We start from the raw sequence: 24142 nt of genomic DNA, 5'->3' as shown, positions 1-24142 counted from the left end.
TGGTACGCGTATTGTTGCGCGTTTAGTAAATTATTATTAGTTAAGTAATTCATTAACTTGGCACTCAATAAATGTTCAAATACTTTAGATATGATGGGTATCGAAATGTATACTTTTATTTGTTTCTATAAGCAATACAGAATAATCTAACTATTTATTTTGGCTGTTTTCTAAGACTTCTGAAACATATTTAGAATTATGAGAAGCATATGGTGCATACACAATCTCTTACTGATACTTTGATGAACTCAACTATTCACTCCGTGCACGACTGCGGCGCCCTAGTGGGTGTGACAGTTGGCAGCTGCCTAATACTATGACTATGTCGTCCCACAAGAGTTCATATTTTCACCACGTCGTCCGTTGGCGACGCTGATATTTCCCCCACCACCAACTTCGTACATAACCAATGTTATCACATTATTATGCTAAGTATTAATTTCATAAATAGGTAATAAAACAACAATTTAACTAAAATATACAAGTTATATTGACTTCCAATATTCAATTTGTATGTTTAATACATAGCTTACTACATTATTATAGAAAAAGGTCTCATGTTTATTTAATAAATAATATTTCTTAAGAGTGAGATACAAACCAGGTCAAGTTTTGTATTTTTTTTATGTTGTAATGTTTTTATATATAAGTAATTACAATTTGTTATTAATTAATATCTCAAAACTTAAACAAATTTATTGCAAATCTATATTTGTCAAAATATAATTGTTGCGCATATGATTATTACACCATTAATATAATACCTAGATAATATTTTTCAAAAATCGCAACTTGTCGTTTTACCTGATTCTCAATATACCTACCTGATTTCCGAAAAAATGCTTTACCAATGTCACCTTGATGAATTTCGGATTTTATAAAATGGTAAAATGAAAATGTGCTAGTTAAGTATGATGAGGATAAGGTGATACGTTAATCTAGAATTTTTGAAAATACTTGTTTTTTTTTTTTCAAAGTTTGACCCATTTTGTATATCTCAGGCGGTTATCATGCCGGATGCGACTCACACGTCGCTCCGATGTTTGAGCGAGACAACGCTATGCACGTATTACGCGTAATAGTGCGACATCCCGCTCGCACATCGGAGCGACGTGCGAATCGTATCCAGTGTAATAATCGCCTCACTCTCGTACGTTTAGGGGTAAAAAAAAGTTATAGCTATAATATAACTAAAATTATAATTTGGCATTGTTAGTAACGATTCATAAGAAGATACAAATATATTTATACGGATATCCATTATAACGAAATTAAGGAAGAAACAGAATTTTTTTTGAAGTATAAAATTATAAACTAACAGAATATAGCCAAGAGATATATTTATTTCGTGATGAAAGTAGTGTTATGAGCAGGTTTATACATAGCTAAATAAACGGTGAATACAAAAATATACAGCTGAATGCAAAAAATCGCTCGTTTCCAAAATACCCTATTGTATATAAATGACTACTAGATGTAAGATTCAACAGCTTTACCTATTTATCATATTCCTGTTACACCGGATTTCAAAAATATTACATCGTAAAATTCTTGAAGTACTTACACAAAATGTTCTAACCTGGTGTATCATGAATCAGGTAAAGAGAAATGTAAAAAAAAGGTATTTTAAAAAGCAGCGCTAAAATACTGCCGTATTTACATATACGTTGACGATTGTCAGCCTCGTGGAGACTTTAGAAAAACTAGCGCCTCTATACAAAAGGCACTTTAGGTATTCCGATACTCAGTTAACAAAACTATGTTTTTATCACAATGCCAAAATTCGGAGGCATACATTTAAAATTTAAAATTATCTAAAGATCAGTCTCTCTGATTTTATAAACCGCTTCGCGTTCATTCTCCTTTTCAACGAGCGCTTTCTTTACACCGACCTTTTCTTCGTTATAAACTAGCGAACTCGACCGTTTCCTGCTCGGACTCTCGGCGATTCCGTTCACATTTTTCAGCGGAGATCGAAGCGATTCGTTATTCACGGCCAGATTCCCGATCGACGAGGTCAGATCCGACGGAACGTTACCGTCTAAACAATACAGGAGGGAATCGGATATTTCTTCTTTATCTTTGGAAGTGTTGAGTATGGACAAGTCGACCGGCGTGGCGGTTAGAACTGATCTACTGAGCAGGTAGTCGCGGAAAGGTTCCGTGAGTGAGGTGGGTCGCTCTAGGGCTCGTGTTATCGGTGGGGGCTCCGGCCGGGGCAGGCGCGGCGGGCTGGCGGCGCCGGCCGACGGGGGGCGCCCGGCGAGGGGCCGGGAACGGGGGATTGATGTGTTTGATCTGAAAATATAAGTAAATATGTTTTTCCTACTCCTCTACTGTTATCTGTCATTTATGCATTCATTAACACGAATATAAGAACATACAAAGGAAAAGGTTTCGAGAAAAGTCTATATTGTCTATTCCTCATAACAGCACTTGTGCTTTAAATGGCTATAACGTTACTGCGATTAATGGCTACTAACCTAACAAAATCAAAACTAATACAATTTTAAACTAAGTGCATTGCTGCCAACTTACAAAATATTCATTTGGTTGCATAGTAAAAATAATTACTTCATAAGTCAGAAACACGCATGTGATACCCGTAATATAGCAACACCCATAGACTACGAAGACCGCTTAGCGTTGCTTGTTAGTCTCCGTAGGCTACGGTGGCCAAAATTGAGAAAAAGCTGTCCAAAAATTTAATTTAGCAAGTAGCAAGTACCAGGGCCTCATGAGTTACGAGGTGTCGCTGACCGGCCGGCCGCGGCCCGGGGCGGGCCGGGCGCGTATCAAGGTATGCTCGCTATATACTTTTGCTTTGTTTACCTAAATTAGTCGTCTTGGCTATATACTTTTGCTTTGTTTACCTAAATTAAGATTTATTTTTGTTGACTCGTAGGAAAAATATTGTATGCAACGTTGTATAAGTAGGTTCGCCTACGCCTTCGGCTCCGGCTCATATTGTAACTCACGCCGCTCGCCTTTTTTGACCCTTCTTATACAACTGTTGCATAAAATACTATTTCCTACTCCTCTACGGTTAACTGTCATTTATGCATTCATTAACGCGAATATAAGAACTACATAAAAGGTTTCGAGAAGAGTCTATATTGTCTACTCCTCATAACAGCACTTGTGGTTTAAATCGCTATAACGCTACTGCGATTAATGGCTACCAACCTAACAAAATCAAAACTAATACTGTTTTAAACTAAGTGCATTGCTGCCAACTTACAAAATATTCATTTGGTTGCATAGTAAAAACAATTACTTCATAAGTCAGAAACACGCATGTGACACCCGATATATAGCAACACCCATAGACTACGAAGACCGCTTAGCGTTGCTTGTTAGTTCTCCATACTGTGGCCAAAATCGAGAGAAAACTGTCCAAAAATAGAATTTAGCAAGGAGCAAGTACCAGGGCCTCATGAGTTACGAGAAGGTGTCGCCGACCGGCCAGGCCAGCGCGGGCCGGCCGCGTAACAAGGGATGCTCGCGTATCTTAGCTATATACTTTTGCTTTGTTTACCTAAATCTGACATTATCTATGAAAAGGGACCTTATTGTCGGTGGCGCTTACGCCATTATCAACGATGCTCCCATATTATAAACAACGGCGCGCTACGCAGTGCGGCGTAAGCGCCATCGACAATAAGGTCCCTTTTCATAGATAATGTCACAAATTAAGATTTAATTTTGTTGACTCGTAGGAAAAGTATTGTATGCAACGTTGTATAAATAGGTCAAAAAATGCTCATGGCGTATTCCTTTACCATGTTCACCTACGCCATCGGCTCCGGCTCACGTTGTAACTCACGCCACTCACCTTTTTTGTCCCTTCTTATACAACTGTTGCATAAAATACTATAAAACAACAACGATTTTTGTCTAATGTTTACAATCGTTTATTTAACTTTTATTAGTGTGGGTCAAATCTTTTTTTTGATAAATCGGATGCCAATGCAATATTTTGATGACATACAGCTGATCTGATGATGGGGACAGTGAAGCAGGTAAGGCTGGGTAATCAAGGTAAACACCCAGACGCTTTAAAAAAAATATTTTCGGGAGAACGATGGGGAAGTCCCCTGCACTTCCCCATCGTTCCCATCGACCCGGGGCGTCCAGCGGGCGACCACTAGCGCGGCCGGGGAGTGCCGTCCTGCCACGGAACCAAACAGGCTATTATTTAAAGGCCGTGGTACAGGTCCGTTAATTTAGAAGACGAAAAGACGGAAAGACTTGATCAGAAGTATACCTACTTCTGATCAAGTCTTTCGTCTTTTCCTAACCTAAGTATAATTGTATAATTGTGTACAGCGCCATCTATCGGCAAATTGTCTAACTAATTTGCGCGATGTATGTTGGTTTTTCGAGGATAATTCTCTATCATGTGAACCAATTTCAAAAATTTTTATTTTATTTGAAAAAAGTTATATTTAATGTAATAGAAATTTCAAGTGTAATAAACACACGTAAAGTTTTTTGTTATTTATAAAAAAATACTAAGATAGAGGTCTGATGATACTTTTTCCTGTAAAATCTATAGTAATGTTAATATTGTGTAAAAAATTTATAACTTTACTTCGGAGATAAGGGGGTGGTAATTTTTTCACATTTTCCTCCATACATCAATTTTTTTTTTCACTACGAAAAAAAATGTTTTGGGTTTTTACAATTTAAGCTCTTTCAAATGATACCCCACTTTACCTAGTCACTAGACTTTGAAATTTTGCCCCCTCTATATATTGCGCATTTTCCATAGTTATTAAAAATTAAAAATAATACTTTCAAAGTGTCAAGGTTAGCGTTGTTCATAACTATTCCAAATTTCAAATCGATAGCTTAAGTGGTTCTCGAGATATTTAGCGTTGTAACAGACGGAAGAAAATGTGACGGAGTTATGTTTTGGTACGGAAAAACTTTACTCCGTCACATTTTTTGGGGACAAAAAACATGACAACAAAAAGAATTTTGACCCAGCCCATGAAAGCCCATTTCGGACCTACCATGGCACAGTCAGACTGAAAACTGAGACGTCTTACCTTTCACAAGATAACGTGGACCTTGTATCATCATCCGACGACACAAAATCACTGTCATTATCCCGCGCCAAACCGAGCGCACTGGCTTCACTCGCCGCGTCACGATCCCGTGTCGCGTCGCGTTCCCGTGTCGCGTCGCGTTCCCGTGTCGCGTCGCGTTCCCGTGTCGCGTCGCCGACGTCTCGCTCGCACGCCGCGTCGCGCTGCTCGCACGTGATGATGAGCGGCTTGCGCGACCGCGGCGTCATTATGGACTCCTGCAACATAATGCCAGTGATGCTGTAGCTGACGACGGAACGCATCGTTCGAGGCGATCTTTCTACGTTACAGCGGAACCCTAGTGTTGGTAGATGCGAACACTGGTCTTGAGCAGAGCGCTAAAAACGAGATTTTTCCAACTTGATTTCTGCTTTAAAGATTGATTGATTGTATGTGTAAAATCTAGGACATGTTCATGTTTTGAATTTGAGTGCTAAAGTAGATACAGCTCTGTAGGTACGGTCACGTCTGAAAATATTGATATGGACATAGTGACAAAAATATGTACACGGCACCCTAATATATGGGGCCATAAGGTCGTGTATACATATTTTTGGCACTTCGATCGTGTCGATGTTTTCAGACGTGACTGTACAATATGAGTGGTCAAAAGTTGACGTTTGCCATTCAGTTACCACCAGTGATCGGCACGACCCGTGACGCACCGCGGGATTGCGAGCAGAAATCATAATATGGACATGATTAGATTATAACATAACTCCGTGGTTTTGTTAAATAGAATAATTTTATTGTATGATATATATTTGCAAATATACGATAAAGTGTTAAATAAGCTTATAAAATATACATTTTTATTAAATAAAAAATTGATATATTTCGAATGTTGAATATTTCAATTTGACAGTTTGTGAAATATTAAGTAGCGGCACGTAATTTTGCACTCATACAAAATATGTAAGTGTTAAACGGTGTAACCATTTCAAGTGCAACTAAACCCTTCGACCGACTACCTGGCTTATCGAAGGTCATTTTCGAATTTTCTATTGTTTGAGTTTGTTTAAACTGGTGCGGTGCAAAAAAGAAGGCTAGTTGAAATGCCTAAATAAAGAGTTAATGCCATCCTTTTCTAGTTTACTGATAAGGATTGCAACTATTTTCTAATGGCAAATATGTTTACTTATGTTCCTCGGTTCATTAAGTTCGCAAGTGTTGTTAAAGTTCCTTATTATCTCAGTGTTTATTTCAACGACTTTGGCTTATTTTACGGACTCGATAAACTCTTATGTTACACTAACTGGACTTCCTATTGGCTGCTGATTGGACAAAGTGAACTGTTGCTCGATGGTGTCCTGAATATGACGCGTAGGAGAACTCGGACCTTTCCTCAAACGAACGAACTTGATGTAATTTTATTTAATGGTAAAAATCATTCATCTTCCTGTGTGGAATACCTTTATGTACTATAATCGGAAATACTGACTTCCTAAAAAGACCGAAATCTCGGGGCATATCCATGTTAACATAATGATTGAGGTCATTGACACCGTGCGACACGGGTCGTGCCGATCACTGGTTACCACAAAACGTGTGGCTCGTGCAGTCATCTAGCTGTCAAACTCGGGGGCAACATTAGTTCTTAAATTCTAAGCAGAAAAATCTCATTTTGACCAAGCTGAGCTCAAGAGCTCGCCGGTACGAAAAAACTGACAAATTCTTGAGGAAAACATAGAGAGACCATGCACGTTGGAGAGTCTGCCACCTTGTGGCCTGAATCGGAAACATAAACATGTACATTGACACTTCACGCCAAAGCAAGTGCTGCCATCTACCGTTCTCGTATGTTTTCTTGTGCATAGAAGGTTCTGCCATCTTGTGGGCTACATTGGAAGCATAAACTTCACATTTACACCTCGCGCCAAAAATCTGACGTCTCCTGTGCTGCCCCCAATAGTTTATGCACGCTCCCTATAACAAGTCTCTCACTTAAATCATAATCTTAACTAAGAGTTTTGTGGACCATTCTAGCTTCTTTCTATGAGACAAGGCTGCAAAAATTAATACTGAAAGTAACAAAATGCAAACATAATTATGATGTTATGGAAGACAAAGAAAGATGATAACTTTGAGAAGATTAAGAAGTCAGTAACAAACACGAACACACAATGATTAAGAAACAGCAAGAAATAAAGTATAAAATAGAAAGCAAAAGTTACTCTTTCTGACATCGACATAAGATATATTTTCGCCTAGTTTTAGGAAGACTAATTTCACTATACAACTTGCCTCGAATGCTGATCCTAATAACAGTTCATTTAGCTATATTAGTAACTTTACGTAAAATGTTTGTAGGCATTTTTGGAGGATAAAGAGAGATTAAAGTAATAAAGATACGGTAAAAACATTTTTCTCAACAATTTTTTTATTATTTTTAAGCTCATCCAAACGAAAATATAAACCAACAGAAACTGGAAGGAACTGTCAAAGCATAGGGACCAACCGACGCAAGTTGTTCAAGTATGATTTCTAAGGTTAAAAATTACGTTATTCCTCACTGCAACTAAACATTAAACAATGATGTTAGTCATGCAAACAAACCTGCATAGCCTTTGACAGTTTCTGCGTAGATTTCGTTATAGGAGACATCGAGGCCCGTCTAAAGTTCACTGTATAGGGCGTGGCACAGTCTTCTATAATAGGCGCCTCCGCTATGCCCGGTGTGCTTGTCAAATAGTGCAACCGGAATTCTTCGTTAGGCCTTTTCTTTGGAGTCTCTTTGATCGGACTGTCGTATGACAGGTCATTTTCTGAATCTTGCTCGTCAAAACATGAGACACATGAAGTTGGTGTGCCTTTTATGACTGTATTTCGCTTTTGGTATTTCTTGTTTATATTCTGCGATGCAGATAGTAATTTTGAGCGGAATAGTCTAGAGGCTTTTTTAGGATTTTTAGGTGTTTCTTCACAATCTATTATGCTTAGATTCGGTTCTGATACGAATTTGGGACTAGTTTTCCTTCTTCTACTAATCGCTCCTTCGGATAAAGTACTTTCATTGCTAGCGTCCGAATCATAGTCATCATCGTCCAATGACTCTGAACTGGCAATTTTATGGACCAGGTTTTTAAGAGCGATGTTCTTATGCAACATCTCGTTTTTGTCGTCAAGGCGTTTCTTTTTCTGGAAATAAGGCATGCGTTAGAGATGCGGGTTATGGACGGAAAGTTAGAGAGAGAGATAGAGGGATGAATCACAATGCGAACACACAACGTTAGAATTGGATATTCAAAAAAGTTGCATATTGAGTTATGTTTTTTTAACACAAACATAGTCAAACAACGTTTTTGAATTACAATTATAAGTTATTGACAAAGCAAAGGATGCCAATGATACGAGTACACAGTAGAATGTAGAAGCACTTTTTATCTTTTGGTGCCCTAATTGTTAATCACAGAACGTAATATTGGTCGCATTTCGAATTAATGATTACACAAATCACCTTGACTATTAGATTTAGCGTGTAAAATGTAAGTCATCCCACTTAGACGTCTAAGGACCTTGTGTTCCTGGTCCAATTTAGTATTTATGTAAGGACTCAATGGAAATTAGCGATCCATTGAGTCAGCGTTTATGAGTGCCACGCTCATGTAAATTAAAAATATCTACAAAGAATGAGTTCTAGTTGGTGTGAACGTGACTTTTTTTTGTGACTTGTTATAGTATGGAACTCAGTATAGCTCGCAGTGAAGTATTTTACAAGTAAAATTGTATGTACAGGATGTTTATTTAATCACCTGCAATAATTTACGGGGTGAATATATAGGTTATACTGAGCAACTTATGCTATGGGACCAACCCCGAAATCGAGAAAATTTTTTTGGCTGTTTCATACATTTTGGCTATGTGACCTTGACATTTTCTAAGGGAGAGTAATTTTTTTCGCGATTTCGGAATCGGTCCCATAGTAAAAGTTGCTCAGTATGTCCTACATATTCAGCCCGTAAATTATTGCACGTGACATAAACACCCTGTGTATGTGGTGACCTCACGCTCATCGTAAACCCTTCATGTGTAGTCTGTGTAAGTGATTTCTCATAATTTACCGACTTTGTATAACAATATTTATTACTTGACAACTGATAAAAAACATACCTCTTCAATGGAATTGATAGTGGAGCCGGATCCTTTCTTCGGCGTTTTATTTAGGAGTCCCTTGTTGAAAATATGCCTCTTGATGGAGTCCCCGAAACTCCTAGAGCCTGCGACTTTGCCTGTCCTTTGGATCTGAATTGGTGTACCTGTAAAATAAAAATATATGGTAAACACAAAAACTGAATTAAACTCTTGAAAATTTCCGAGATGAGTTAAAATCTCTGATGGGTTGATTGATGGGCACAAACAACAATTTTTTTTTTTGTTATAGGAGGCAAACGAACAGACAGATCATCTGATGGTAAGCGATTACCGCCGCCCATGGACACACGCAATACCAGAGGGGTTGCCGGCATTTAAGAAGCGGGTCCGCTCTTTTCTTGAAGGTTTGAAGGTCGTATCAGTCCGGAAATACCGCAGGCGACAGTTCATTCCACAGTTTAGCTGTGCGAGGCAGGAAGTTTCTGGAGAACAGTTGAGGACTGTCATCCATCTAAGTGGTGAAGATGGAAATATTGAACTGCCTCTCACCTTAAGAACGTCTCCGTTTTGGCGTGGGTTAAAATTTTGTTATCGAAGCACCAATGCTGCTAGTAAACAGAATGTCCATTGACTGGACTTTCTCTGGCTGCATCCTCCAAAGTATCTTTGCGAACAGCTGTGGTTAAGCCATAAATCGCTGAAGCTGGTTTTAATATAAATATAAATAAACACATGCGTCGTAAACAGATGCGTTGGGACGACAACATCAAAAGGTCTGCGGGGAAGAAGTGGCTCCAAGTCGCACAGAACCGTAACGAGTGGCATAAAATGAAGGAGGCCTACACCCGAAGGGTAGATAAGAGCTAAAGAGAGAGAGAGAGTGCCCCAATCACACAAACACTGTCATGTGACAAGATTTCGTTCTAACTTTAAATAGAATAGTATCAGCATCAACTTACCATATCCATTCTGCCGGTTGAAGTGTTTGATGAGGCGTCGTTTGTGTGTAGACTCGGGCAGGGCTTGAATGTGCGCGTATAACTGTGCCAAGGCGGTGTCGGTAGGGTTGGACGAGTTCTCTGCCGCTGTTCGACCTCGGTCCACGAATGTGTATACTGTGTTTGCTGCTGTTCTGAAATGTTTATATGAAATTTTGAACACTGGGACTAACTGCACCAAAAGCGTCATTCGTTTATTAAGTAACACGATTTTTATGAGTGTTTGAAAAATAAGAGAACGCTGATCCTCCCTGGGACTTGTTACGTAAGAATCTAAAGTGGTTTAAATTTTATAGTAATAATTAATTTTAGTTTTATTTTTATCAGTCCAGTGTCTCAAAACCCACTCGGAAAGTGGATCTGCCACTGGAACATCTCTGGGACACACTGGTTTTCAAATAGGCGGAATCACAGAGTGAGCGAGCGAGCACGTACGTACGAGGCAATTTCCTCACGCACAATACGGCCAGTGTAGACGTGCCTCGGCTGAGGCGGCGCGCGCGTTTTCTTCGCCCGAGCACGCCGCCTCCTCCAATGCACGTCCACACTGGCCGTATTGTGCGTGACGAAATTGTCTCGCGCGTATGCTCGCTCTGTGTGGACCCGGCTAATTAAATAAATTTAGTCTGTAAGCATGTACCATTTGAGTAAATAAATAAAACAAAATAAAAGTATAATCTTAACTTTACGCAACTTTGTGATCTCACGTAAGAACTATCAAGACTAAGAAAAAAATTGACATGGTCGAAACCCAAGTTCCAAATTTTACCGGTCGATTTTGTGAGTTCGAACTTTCACACTCCATCGCCACTTGTATATTTAGCTTGAGATTATTACAAAAAGCGGCCAAGTGCGAGTCGGACTCGCCCATGAAGGATTCCGTACCATTTATGACGTATTAAAGAAAAAGTACTTACTAGATCTCGTTCAAACCAATTTTCGGTGGAAGTTTGCATGGTAATGTATATCATATATTTTATTAGTTTTATCATTCTGTTATTTTAGAAGTTACAGGGGGGGGGGGACACATTTTACCACTTTGGAAGTGTCTCTCGCGCAAACTATTCAGTTTAGAAAAAAAATATATTAGAAACCTCAATATCATTTTTGAAGACCTATCCATAAACAAGTATGGGTTTGATAAAAATAATAATAATAATTTTATGACGTTTTAAAAAAAAAAACTTACTAGATCTTGTTCAAACTAATTTTCGGTGGAAGTTTGCATGGTAATGTACATCATATATTTTTTTTAGTTTTATCATTCCCTTATTTTAGAAGTTACAGGGGGGGGGACACACACATTTTACCACTTTGGAAGTGTCTCTCGCGCAAACTGTTCAGTTTAGAAAAAAAATTATATTTGAAACCTCAATATCATTTTTGAAGACCTATCATAGATACTCCACACGTATGGGTTTGATGAAAAAAAAAATTTTGATTTAAAGTATGGGGAACCCCCAAAATTTATTGTTTTTTTTCTATGTTTGTGTGAAAATCTTAATGCGGTTCACAGAATACCAAGGCACCACCACCAAGTTTCAACAGTATAGTTCTTATAGTTTCTGAAAAAAGTGGCTGTGACATAAACGGACAGACAGGCGGACATGACGAATCCATAAGGGTTCCGTTTTTTGCCATTTGGCTACGGAACTCTAAAAACCAGCCGCGCCCAAATGCAAATCAAATTCCCGCTCTAAGAGCTCCATACCATCACACAGGTTAGACGTTTGTGCTTTAACTATTATAGAGACAAACCGTTTTCATTGAACCATTACAGAGTCAACTTTAATATTTTTTATATAATATATTCAAAGTCAAAGCAGCTACGGGATTATTGCATCTATTTAAGTTCTTTATATTGCGGTATTGGTTTTCTATACAAAATCAGTTCCGGTATCGTAAATTCCCGGAACTGGCGAACACTGGCTAATAGACATAGATGATACTTTTTGATGGCGATGTTGAGCATTTACTATTTATGTACAAATACATTGAAAACAAAAGAAATATACCCGCTTGTATAGAATTATCCGTATGACGGATCTGGCCGCATTGACCTCATTCAAAAATCGAACTTATATAGCATTTGTTCCTTCTTTTGGCCTGAGAAATGGGTGGTTAAAATCTTTCGGGCTCCTCGTGAGCACTGTGTAGATTCAAATGTCTAACAATTACCTTTCTTGTCACAGAGCTCGCTGACAGACGAATGACGAAGGCTCAATATTAGTATTGGGATAGTCACCCTATTGCCCTTTTAAAAGGATAAAATGAAGTCGAATTTTGAAATATAACAGAATTATAGGTTCCAAATTCAAAACTGCAAAAGCTCTGGGAGTTAGGGGACTACGCGAATGGAAATGGTCATAGAAACGGGGTACTGACTTGTCGGACACGCTCTCGTCGAGCCTGGCGTCGCGGGCCGTGAAGTAGGCGCGCGCGTCCGTGGCCAGCTGCGGCGGCGCCAGGAACAGGCGGCGCGACGCGCGCACCATGAAGCTCACCACGGGCGACAGCGCTATGGCGTCCGCGTGGAACGTCTCCGCCGATAACTGGAAGCACACAATAGAAGGATTTAAAATCTTAATTTGCTCTAATATGCTTGGAAATGTTGACCTTATTATAGCAAAAATAGTACAGGAAGTTCTTCATTATGGTCAAACTCAAATTAAAATAATTCAAACCATTATTGTCCTATTTTAGCGGACGGGAAGTTATTACTGTATTGTTTTTTACTTTTTTAGGGTTCCGTAGTCAACTAGGAACCCTTATAGTTTCGCCATGTCCGTCTGTCTGTCTACCTGTCCGAGGCTTTGCTCCGTGGTCGTTAGTACTAGAAAGCTGAAATTTGGCATGGATATATAAATCAATAAAGCCGACAAAGTCGTACAATAAAATCTAAAAATTTTTTTTTTTTAGGGTAAATTGGGGGTGAATTTTTTTTTTTGCTTCAACCGTACAGTGTGGGGTATCGTTGGAAAGGTCTTTCAAAACTAATAGGGGTCTTCAACAAACATTTTTTGATAAAGTGAAGATATTCGGAGATAATCGCTCCGAAAGAAAAAAAAATGTGTCCCCCCCCCCCCTCTAATTTTTGAACCATAGGTCCAAAAAATATGAAAAAAATCGTGGAAGTAGAGCTTAAGAAATCCATTAAATGAAAACTATAGCGGACATCATCAGTTTAGCTGTTTTTACATAATCGCAAAAAGTTTCCTCTTCATAGTAAAAAGACTTACTTTAATTAGGTACTGATTATGCAAATTTGCCTATTAGTTGAAAGGTACCGTTTTATCCCTTAGTTAACAATTTACTACACTTTAAGCTCCAGTTTAGCTTATTGTGACGGAAGAGTAACTACGGAACCCTACACTGAGCGTGGCCCGACATGCTCTTGGCCGGTTTTTTTAAACATGTATCCACTAAGAAAAACGCAAACGGCCAATTAATATGGCCGCGAGCTGCGCCTCGCCTACACGACCCGGTCAGCATCATTTCCAGCTATAGAGTGAAGATAAACGACCTTACATGTCTCGTTCTTACAAGACCATCGTGTATGATCGTGCGAATACTGCTTAATAAAATCAGACTTTTATATTTTTTTAAGAATCTCATGCGTGCACATACAGCTTATATTGCACAATTATATTGAATGAACGAATATTGAATGGTACTTCATATTGAATGGTATTCTGCTAATAAGTTGTTCCTTTATTTTATTTTTAATAATTAAAGGGGGAAATTGTTTTCAACGTTTTTGATGTGAAGGTGCGATTTGAGTCCTGGTTGCAGGGACTGCACAACCGAAAATAATAGTTGAGTTCACACAAAGTGAGCGAGCGAGCACGTACGTGCGAGGCAATTTCCTCGCGCACAAACCGGCCAGTGTAGACGTGCCTCGGCCGAGGCGGCACGTGCGTTTTCCTCGCCCGAGCGCGCCGCCTCGGTAGATTGTGCTAGAAATCTGGGCTTGTACACGGATTCGGGTCTTAAATTCGAGAAACATATAAATTTGAAGATAAAAACTGCTATGTACAAACTAAAGTCGTTGTATAAAATAAATGACTTCCTCAGTGCTGAAGTAAGATGAATGCTAGTTAAATTTTCAATTTTGTCACACAGTCTATGGCCCGTGTATATTCGGTCGGAAAAACTAGTCAGCGTATACAAAAAGTTTAAAATTCTTGCGCAAGATTAAGTGAACGACTTGGGCGTCGCGATCGTATAACTCCAGCGCTCAATCAACTAAACTCGCCGACAAGCTGCGGCGCGCCGTGCCCTCCACGCGCCGCCTGGTGTATACCGCCCGAGTGTCGTGCGGCTGCGTTCAGGGGGTCATTCCGCTACGCCGCCACTAAGTGTTGGAATGATATCCCCCACCTGTACGCGAGGCTAAGAGTATCCAACTGTTCAAATCTAGGCTTAAAAAGTTGTATATGAATCATGAAAGTAATTCTAGGATATACACGTTACCAGCCCAGTGAGGGATGCGTTCATTAAGTTAACAGTTAACTTCATGATACACATGTTATTTATTATTCTGTTCTAGTATTAATAGGCGGGCCCACACTGAGCGAGCATACGCGCTAGGCAATTTTCTCGCGCACAAAATGGCACAAAATTACCCCGTAAAATCTCTTGTTACCTACTAAATGTTCTCATTTTTTATGTCAATTGTATAATTCGCTAAATAATATCGATACCTCTCAAATTCGTTGACCAAGGGCGGGTTTAAATCCAGCAAGCTGTACCCGCATCTTTTTCATTACTTACACAATCAAATTGTTGCACATTGTTGAGATAAATACTTACCTACACTATGTACCTATGAACTGCTGTAAAATGTAATGAAATAAACGTATTTGTATTTGAAAAATAATGGTACCGTTATTTTACCTTTCCGCTTTCATAAAGATAGGGTTATCAGCTTAAACGTCGCAACGCAACGAATCGGCGAGCGCGGCAGGCGATGGGCCAGGCCAACCTGCTTGAGAGCCAATTATTACGGTATCGAAAAAATACCGGTACCGTTATTTTTAAAACGTAGCGATACCTTTATATCCGTGCCGCGCGGTATCCTAATTTTATACCGCTACCATACCCTTATACCGTAACCGAAATCAGTCCCTGGCTGATTGATGCTTAAATTATGATTATTTTACCTTATTTCCTCGCATGTTTGGGGAAAACCACAGTATATGCCTCGGCAGGAACAGCAATTTGTAGACTCGTCTTCTTTGTCAGACTTCGCTTTGTGTTACAAATACAAATGTTTATTTCTTAGAATATGGTACAAAGATGGTCAATTCATAATAAGCGCGTCATATTCTGCCTCTATCGGCGTAGAAATATTATAAATTAGGTTGCTATACTTATATAAAATTATTGCTAACATGCATAACTATATATTATAATATTTACAGATCTAGTATTTATAACTCTTATAATTACCTACCTAAGTATTGGCACAATACAATAGTAGTTCAGGCAGGTTTCAGTTACAATACAGCTTATGCAGAAATTTAACATAAGTTAAATTACAACATTAAAATAATAAGTTTATTAATAATTAAGGAACTCATTAATGGAATAAAAACACTTTTCAAGTAACCAATTAAACATTTTTTTCTGACAGTTATTTATATCTAGTGATTTTATGTCATTTGGAATCTTATTATATAATTTAATTGCCATGATATATACATTTTTCCTAAATATGTTCACTCTTTGTCTAGGGACATACAGTTTGTCTGGATACCTGCCGTTTGTTTTATTATGAACGGCATCATGCAGAGGAAACAGGTCTGGGTGTTTTCTGACAAATTTAGCAACCTCATATATATACAAGCAGGGCAGCGGAAGAATTTTTAGCTCCTTGAATATTGGTCTGCAGTGGGCTAAATATTGGGCGCCAGATACAGCTCGAATACACTTTTTCTGAGTGATGAATGCTCTCTGTATATCAACTGAATTGCCCCAAATTATCAGTCCGTAGCGTAACACAGATGATACATATCCATGATACGCAGAGAGAGCGGCCTCTTTAGATGTTACAATTCTAAGTTTTCGTAGCGCAAACACAAATCTGTCTAATCTGCTGCATATGTTATCGATGTGTAGTTTCCAGTTTAGATGCTCGTCTATTGTCAAACCAAGGAAGGAGGCTGAGTCGACTGTATTTATTAGATTGGAATTTAAATTGATTTTGAGATCTAGATTTGGAGAATTATAGTTCTGAAAATGTATTATTTTAGTTTTGTCTGCGTTCAGTTTGAGTTTATTATCCTCTAGCCATTTAATAGCTTTACATATTTCACTATTTGCTTCGGTTTCTAGGTCAGTCCTATTCCTACTTTTAATTATTAAGGTGGTATCATCGGCAAAAAGTATACAGTTGTGACTTAAGGATGCCGGTAAATCATTAATGTAAAGCAGGAATAGGAGGGGACCTAAAACGCTACCTTGTGGAACGCCACTATCGGTTGTTTTTGGAACAGATTTATAAATGCATTTCTTATTTTTTATAATTTTTGTAATTTCTACGTATTGTTTACGCCTACACAAGTAATTTTGTAGCCAGGAATAAGCATTACCCCTAATACCATATTTCTCAATTTTGTTTAGTAGGGTTTTATGACAAACCAGATCGAAAGCCTTACTCATATCAAGAAAAATTGCCAGCACTGATTGTCTATCGTTATCCAACAATATCGAAACTCGTCCACGAATTGCCCTTTCCTGGCCTCTCTCGTAATATGGTATTATTAAAGGGGCCAGCAAGAAGCGGAACATTAGCTTAGACCACAAAAAACACGTAAATTTTGTTTTATCAAAAATGATCGTATAGTATCGTAACATTCGTAACATACTTTTGTAGCATGATAGAGCCCAAAATGTATTTTTAAGGGATAAGATAGTTTGGCCTGCTCACCTTTCGTGGGCAAAGTAAGTGTGGCGTGAACATAGTAGCCAGCGTGTCCGGCGACATTCTGTTTGAAGCCTCATTGTCCGCCACCAATGTGAGTAGTGTAAGGAGCCGTTGTAGAAAGTTGCGGTGCAGCGGAGCCAGGAGGAGCAGCAAGAGCTGTAGCGCTGTCAGCAGCTTGGGCTCTGATGCTTCCAGGTTTGGGGGATATTGGACTGTGGACAGAATTATAATCATAATTAACAAGGGTGGTTTACAATGAATATTACTGGATTTACAATAGTATAATTATTCAATTAGTGTATTATAATACTAAGTTGCTAAATTATATTGTGTATTTTGTAAGTGAAAATTAACACAGGGAATCCTAGTTCAGGCACATGTAAACCATCACTTTGCCACTATTGCCACTATTAACCATTAAATACATGTATTTTCTTAATTAATTTTGTTAATATTTACTTTATTGCACCACAAAAAAAGAAACAAATTCAAACACTTTTTTTTTTTTTTTTTTTTTTTTTTTTCTAGCCTATCTTGTGTCCCACTGCTGGGCAAAGGCCTCCCCTTTTTTCCGCCACTCATCACGGTTTGAAGTATGTTCCCGCCAGTCTCTGCAAAAAGCGTCGAGGTCATCCCGCCATCTCTTTTTTGGTCTGCCTCTGCCCCGGCTAATCTGCGGTATCCATTCGGTAGCCAATTTGGCCCACCGATCCGGGTGCATACGGCAGACGTGTCCTGCCCAACCCCACTTAAGCTTAGCGGCCTTAACACCCACATCTATAATACCAGTTCTGGAGCGCAGTTCGGTGTTCCTAACTCGATCGGTTCTCCGAACTCCTAGTATGCTGCGCTCCATTGCTCGCTGGCAAATCTTGAGTCGGGACTTCTGGGCTTCCGTTAATGACCAAGATTGGGCGCCGTAGGTTAGGATAGGCAGGATACACATGTCGACGAGTTTGCGCTTTAGTGTCAGTGGAAGGTTGCCCTTCATTAGTGCCTTCATGGACCAGAAGCTCTTCCAGGCATTTTCGATGCGTCGGTCGATTTCTTTAGACTGCCTGTCATCGAAGGATGCTATCTGGCCCAAGTATATGTATTCGTCGACATATTGGATATCCTGCCCATCAACCTTGACTCCACGTTTCGCGCCATTGGTCATTAACTGGGTTTTGGCCCTGTTCATTTCGAGTCCGACTTCAAGACTTGCCGTGCTAAGGTCTTGTAGCATTTGTTCTAGATGGGGTGCAGTGTGGGAGAACAAAACTATGTCGAACAAAATTCAAACACAGTTAACAAAAATCTAGTAGAACTAAGGTATCTTTAAAACCTCAACAGCATAAGAAAAAGACCTAAACAACATACCAGCTAAAGTACAATAAGTCTGATAATACTGATCCATCAGTAACGGTTGCGGCAGCTCAGCAAGGAAGCCCTTTAGCACTGATGCACAATCATGCACCGTGAACCTGCTCTCTTCCAGTCCGAGGCTTGAGCCAGTGAGCAGCAGCTGCTTCAGCTCCTGCTGTCTTGTGAGGGAGCCTGTGCGACGGAATATGCCTTCTTGTGTTACATCTGGAATTTGATAAGTTTTGATCAGGAAATGATATCTACTGCTACTAAACTAATAAGTTCAGGATATTTTAAATTTGCATTAAATGTATAATTGTTAAACGACATTGTAACAAAAATTAGAAGGCAGAAATGGAAGTGGTAAGGTCATACCAGTAGAGGCATGGACAAATGGAGTAAAAAGGTGATCCAGTGGTACCCAAGAGGCTGTAAAAGGTAAAGGGGAAGGCAGTTCAAACAGGGTTTCCAGAGACAGGAACGAATGGAGAAGGCTGGAGGAGGCCTATGCCGACTGGCAAGAGGGCACCCAAATCATTTAACAACACAGCAGTGAAGAAACAAATAAACAGCATTTGGGTGCCATAACAAAAAGGCTACAATAAAAAATATATAAAAAAATATATAAATGTATAATTATTAGAGCAATAAAGAATATTAATTACTTTATTACTAAACATTAGTAAAACAATACAAAAAAAAGGAAGGACACACTTCTTGCCAAATCTTGTAGTAAATGTGTGGAACTCTCTACTTGAAGCTGTTATCAGTGCACCTTCGGTGAACTTTTTAAAAAATAGACTAGATACACATTTTAGAACTTTAAAAAGTGCAAAATAAACACAAGTGCTGCGATATACATGCATCAGATCCAAGAGCTGCTAGTGTATCAAATAAATTAATAATAAATAAAAAACATAAATAATGGAAATCTCCTGCAATTACAAAACTTTACTCCATTCAGTAGTCATGATGCAATTGAATAATGTTGTGATGCATTCAAAATTATACTTAATTATAAGTGAAATATGCTTACTTTCTGGCAATGACAAAAAGTCAATCAATTCGTTAAGCCTCAGGATACCATCCTCAGTAATGGAGCTTGGTTCTGCACCAATCTTCCCACCACTGCCATTGCTCTGTTGACTAGAACTAGGGGCCGAATTCTTTATCCTCTTATGAAAATTCCATCTAAATTGCTTTGGTTTATCAGTTGAACAATCAACACTGGAAGAAACATAAGAAAAGTGCAATATAAAAATTGCTCTTAATTAAACGAAATCATGTTGAATATATTTATATAATTACTTACTCGTCTGTATTTATGTCTACCACAAAGGATAGATGCATCCGCACTAAAGTAAAGAATTGATCTAAGTTCTCTTTCCGCAGTCTTTCTATCAGTAATTCGTCCGGAGAACCCATTTTATTGAATTAAACTTTGCACATGGTCTACAAGACTACTCTGTTCGTTAAAATCGTAATTTGACACATGTTTTTCACAATATAACTTATATTTTACAAAGGAGTCTTTTGTATAAAAACAGTTTTTCTAAAACGAACATATTCTATATTAAATATGCTATTATTTTAATTTATTTTACTTTCTGTTTGCGCCCGTTTTCATTGTTTTCAAACGTCAAGTTTGTCACAACGGCCAAACGACGTTCTGAAACTATTTAGTACTATCATAATATCTCCAACTTTCAAAATTAAAATAAATACGAATAAAATCTAAATAAACACGAAACTAATATTACAATCATTTAAAATTCTGTTTCCAATTTGGAATACCTATATATTAATATACAGTCTGTTAAGCCATTCCAGCCAGTAATGTAGGCGCGAAGGGTTGTCCTTCCATAGACAATTTGAATTTCTCACCTTTTTCTACTGACAATGTGGGTTTGCCAAAGTATAATATCTAGGAAATGTTCCCGTTTTGCGTGTTTTTGTAGGTTTAAGTGTTTTACTGGCAACTTTGATCAAGACGCCTCGTATGATGCGTCAAGGTGGACAAGATGCAGCTATGGAGTGTGGAATTAAGAGGAGTGACATCTCTTATGGTAGAGCTGCTGCAAAAGTGTCCAGCTGTTAGCTATAAATAATAGTTCCAAATCTCTCCAGAGTAGCGCTAGAGTAGCTAAGAACCTAGGCGCTATTGACGGAGTGAAGTGCGCTGTCTATGATTTGATTTTTTTGTTGAAGTATTCTAGGTATTGTAGCGCCACCTATTTAAGGTTTTTTGATGACACTTTTTGGTACATGGAGATTTATTTCCTTACCTCCACCTTCCGTAGATGCAGCTTTTTTTTTTTTTTGGATTTTATGGCCTGGTGACAGATCAAGATGTAGTCTAACTTCTGAATGTTACCAGTCTATTCCTGTAATATTTGTCGTACAATTTTCGTGAAGCGAAATTAAATATTCTCAATTTTAAATATTTTTGACCGTATGTTTTTTAATAAGTAGACACTATACTCAAATACACCCAACTTGTAAGTAGAAAAAGGCGCGAAATTAAAATTTTCTATCGGAGACCAACCCGGAGATAAATATTGTACAAAAGGTGGACTTAATGCTAAAAGCATTCTCTAGAGAGATTGAGAGTATATGCCTAATGAAATCCTATACATTTTCTAGTCTAAAATTGCTTCAAAATCCGGTCCATTTTGTCACACTGTTTTATTCAGTTTGTGAACTGGAGCTAAAAATGAAGGTAAAAAAGAAAAACAAAATATAGGTAAATAAAGATAACTAATTTATTTTATATAAACAATAAGTCTTAAGTATAGAGGTATACAGTAATGGACAGTTAAAACATATCATCATGTCCAAGATCCGCCAGTAGATTCAGTCCTCGCTCCTTTAGTGCTTTAGAGAGCAACTTTTGCTGTTCTATTTTGGCATCTTGTTCCTTTCTTTGAGCATCTAGGATGTCATCGACAGACACTTCTGTTAGTGGGAGGTTGTCTTCTTTGTCTTTATCCTGAAAATTAATAAGCAACATGTATGTCATAATTATTGAAACACCCAACTTGTCAGTAGAAAAAGGCGCGAAATTCGAATTTTCTATGGGAGATTATGGCAAGGTATGGCCAATGTCATGGTATCAGAAGGGTTTTGTAGTAGGACTTTAAGTGCAAGTCGATTGTAACTATGTACAAAATTGAATAAATTTTATTTACAAATTGCACATTATTTATACAAAATTTGAGAAATGTAAGAGAGTGGCGCATATTTTTTTTTATTTGCCGCCTTTTTCAACTGACTAAGTTGCTGTATCAGAGTATAAAAAGTATACTTGTTATTTTAGAAAATTTAATATTGAGTTTCAACATGCAAACTTTTCGACATGTGTATCCTGCCTATCTTAACCTACGGCGCCCAAACTTGGTCATTAACAGAAGCTCAAAAGTCCCGACTCAAGATTTGCCAGCGAGCAATGGAGCGGAGCATACTTGGAGTCCGTAGAATCGATCGGATAAGGAACACAGAGCTGCGCTCCAAAACAGGTATCGCAGATGTGGGTGTGAAGATGTGGGTGGAATATCAGCGATGTGGCTTGCCGCGTCATCATGCTGAGCCAGCGCCTATTCTCTGCCACGACACATGGTTTTGCATTCAAGAATTGTAAACTAGTTTTAAGAATAATTCTAAGCTGCATGTTCTTCTTATTGTCTATACCTACCTACCATGTATGTTGTGGAAACGAATAAAGTTTTTATCTATCTATCTATCTATCTGAAGGCCGCCAAGCTCAAATGGGATTGGGTGGGGCACATCTGTAGGATGCACCCGGACAGATGGGCCAAAATAGCGACCGAATGGGCACAACAGATCACACGAGGCAGAGGAAGGCCAAAAACGAGATGGCGAGACGACCTGGACTCATTTCGTGGCAACTGGCGGGAGCATGCACAAAGCCGTGACGAGTGGCGGAAAACAGGGGAGGCCTTTGCCCAGCAGTGGGACACAATGTAGGCTATTTAAAAAAAAAAAATATTGAGTTAAGATAAATGGAAATATTGATTATCTATATATGTAAAGTGTGGCCAAGCTAACTCCTCTGCTAAGACTTAGTAGTGACAGAGTGAAAGTGTCGAATGATCAAATGATCATAAAAATATGTTTATAATAGCATTGCCACATTTTGTTACATCAAATTTGATGCAGAGTTAGTATGAAAACAGACCAATCATTTGATAGGTGCATGGAATAAATAAATAAATATTATAGGACATCACTACACAAATTCTCTAAGCCTCATAGTCAGCTCAACAAGGCCTGTGTTGTTTAAATTTGTCAAAACTTTAATTTACAATTCAACTTATTCAATGTTGCTTTTACCACCTTTTACTTAGACCAAAGAAAGCTCTTTTTTTCAGTCACAGGTGTTATTTCTATAGGATATTTCTGAAAATATGGGTCAAGGGTTTGAAATTAATAAGGGGATTATATACTAGCAAAAAGAAATGGCATTTTTCTTTATAACACATATCCTAAGCAGATAGCTAAGGTATGATTAACTAACCTCTAACCAAGGTAAAATATATATATATAAAAGAATATGTAGATAAAACTAGAACCTAGAAACTCAATGTAACATCAGATTACATTAATGCTTGATGGTATGTAAATAGGTCATAATCATGAAAATTAAAACATTTCTCAATCAACAAAATGTTTATTCAAATAGATGTCAGTTCTATTGTAACACTAAATACAACTGCTGTATGTCAAGCTGTGTTTTAGTTGACAACCAAAAACGCAATAATCATCTGTTTTCTGTAATTTAAGAAAAAAGCCTGATGTGACTTTCACTTAAGTATCACTGAAGGAAGTGTTCATGTTAGAAATGACTAGTAATTACTGTAATTAGAAAACAAGTTACATGTATCCAGAATATTATGTCAACTCTTATTGCAACTTACGATTTCGCCAAGAAGAACCACATTTTCCCCCCGTACGATAAATATTCCACGGGGTATGTCACCATACTCTTTGCCCACATGAATTCGTTCTATTGTTTTATGTAGAACTAGATTCGCGAACTGGTCCACGCAGCGGAGATATCCAATCAGTGTACGACCATCCCGAAGAAGGACCATAAGTTTCTCTTCATGGAACAAGAAAAAAATTACAAACAATGTGCAAAAACAATAAGTACACAATAGTAGTTAAAAGAACGTACTGTCCAGTTCATCTAATAAATGCGCCGTTCCCGCTAAAGGGTTAACATTACTAGACATATTCGGTTGAAAATGATTGTTTGTCTACTAATACTAAATACTAATTATTAAACCTTTGCAGCAGTCTAATTCTAATATTTTTTCTACTCCTAAAAACCGGATCGAGATGCGGTATGCGGTAGTGGTGCAATGTCAGTGTCACTTAGACATATTTTTTTTTAACAATTATGGCCGTCACTTAGACATTTAAGAGTCGTATATATTATAATACTTTTTTTAATTTCAACAGTATTTTTTTATAATATGTGACAAAGAAAAAACGAAAAGATTACGTTATAGTTTACTCTCATGGAAAACTTCAAAATCTTTTTCCGTTTATCCGTTTCTTAATATTACTTTTTTGTTTGTGGTTAAAAAAAGTAAAAAACGCCTATAGGTTTTTTTAGGGTTCCGTAGCCAAATGGCAAAAAACGGAACCCTTATAGATTCGTC

The 24142-nt window shown here is 38.1% G+C and overlaps 2 protein-coding genes across 3 annotated transcripts; both read right to left on the bottom strand.

Moving 5' to 3' along the window:
• Window positions 1-466: 466 nt before the first annotated feature.
• LOC133523009 (rho GTPase-activating protein 19) lies at window positions 467-20132 on the bottom strand. 2 transcript variants are annotated; one of them, XM_061858510.1, is made up of 10 exons: window positions 19771-20132; window positions 19495-19685; window positions 18474-18683; window positions 17115-17323; window positions 12569-12735; window positions 10145-10317; window positions 9204-9349; window positions 7650-8231; window positions 5055-5311; window positions 467-2298 (listed from the first exon to the last, which is right to left on the bottom strand). In XM_061858510.1, exons 1-10 carry the CDS (start codon window positions 19881-19883, stop codon window positions 1815-1817), a joined length of 2532 nt encoding a protein of 843 aa, XP_061714494.1. In that variant the 5' UTR covers window positions 19884-20132; the 3' UTR covers window positions 467-1814. The 2 variants fall into 2 exon arrangements, with proteins under 2 accessions (XP_061714494.1, XP_061714495.1); XM_061858511.1 differs by lacking the exon at window positions 7650-8231 and having other exon boundaries at window positions 19771-20128.
• Window positions 20133-21202: 1070 nt separating this feature from the next.
• On the bottom strand, window positions 21203-23862 carry LOC133523003 (U6 snRNA-associated Sm-like protein LSm1). Its single transcript, XM_061858500.1, has 3 exons — window positions 23653-23862; window positions 23393-23577; window positions 21203-21447 (listed from the first exon to the last, which is right to left on the bottom strand). Exons 1-3 carry the CDS (start codon window positions 23708-23710, stop codon window positions 21274-21276), a joined length of 417 nt encoding a protein of 138 aa, XP_061714484.1. The 5' UTR covers window positions 23711-23862; the 3' UTR covers window positions 21203-21273.
• Window positions 23863-24142: the final 280 nt, after the last annotated feature.

Source organism: Cydia pomonella, chromosome 11 (assembly GCF_033807575.1).
Source record: "Cydia pomonella isolate Wapato2018A chromosome 11, ilCydPomo1, whole genome shotgun sequence".
Classification (NCBI taxonomy): domain Eukaryota; kingdom Metazoa; phylum Arthropoda; class Insecta; order Lepidoptera; family Tortricidae; genus Cydia; species Cydia pomonella.
The sequence above is the reverse complement of the archived record's forward strand: the minus strand, read 5'-3'. Positions and strand labels throughout refer to the sequence as shown.

Bases quoted from the DNA above. Each gene is read 5' to 3' on its own strand.
- LOC133523009 (XM_061858510.1), bottom strand. From the start codon at position 19,883: ATGGGTTCTCCGGACGAATTACTGATAGAAAGACTGCGGAAAGAGAAC. The intron at 19,686-19,770 runs GTAAGTAATTAT...TGTTTCTTCCAG, and splicing joins GTAGACATAAATACAGACGA to TGTTGATTGTTCAACTGATA. The intron at 12,736-17,114 runs GTGAGCAGGCCA...GTGTGCTTCCAG, and splicing joins ACTTACTTTGCCCACGAAAG to TTATCGGCGGAGACGTTCCA.
- LOC133523003 (XM_061858500.1), bottom strand. From the start codon at position 23,710: ATGTCTAGTAATGTTAACCCTTTAGCGGGAACGGCGCATTTATTAGAT. The intron at 23,578-23,652 runs GTACGTTCTTTT...TGTTCCATGAAG, and splicing joins TTTATTAGATGAACTGGACA to AGAAACTTATGGTCCTTCTT. The intron at 21,448-23,392 runs GTAAGTTGCAAT...ATTAATTTTCAG, and splicing joins TGGTTCTTCTTGGCGAAATC to GATAAAGACAAAGAAGACAA.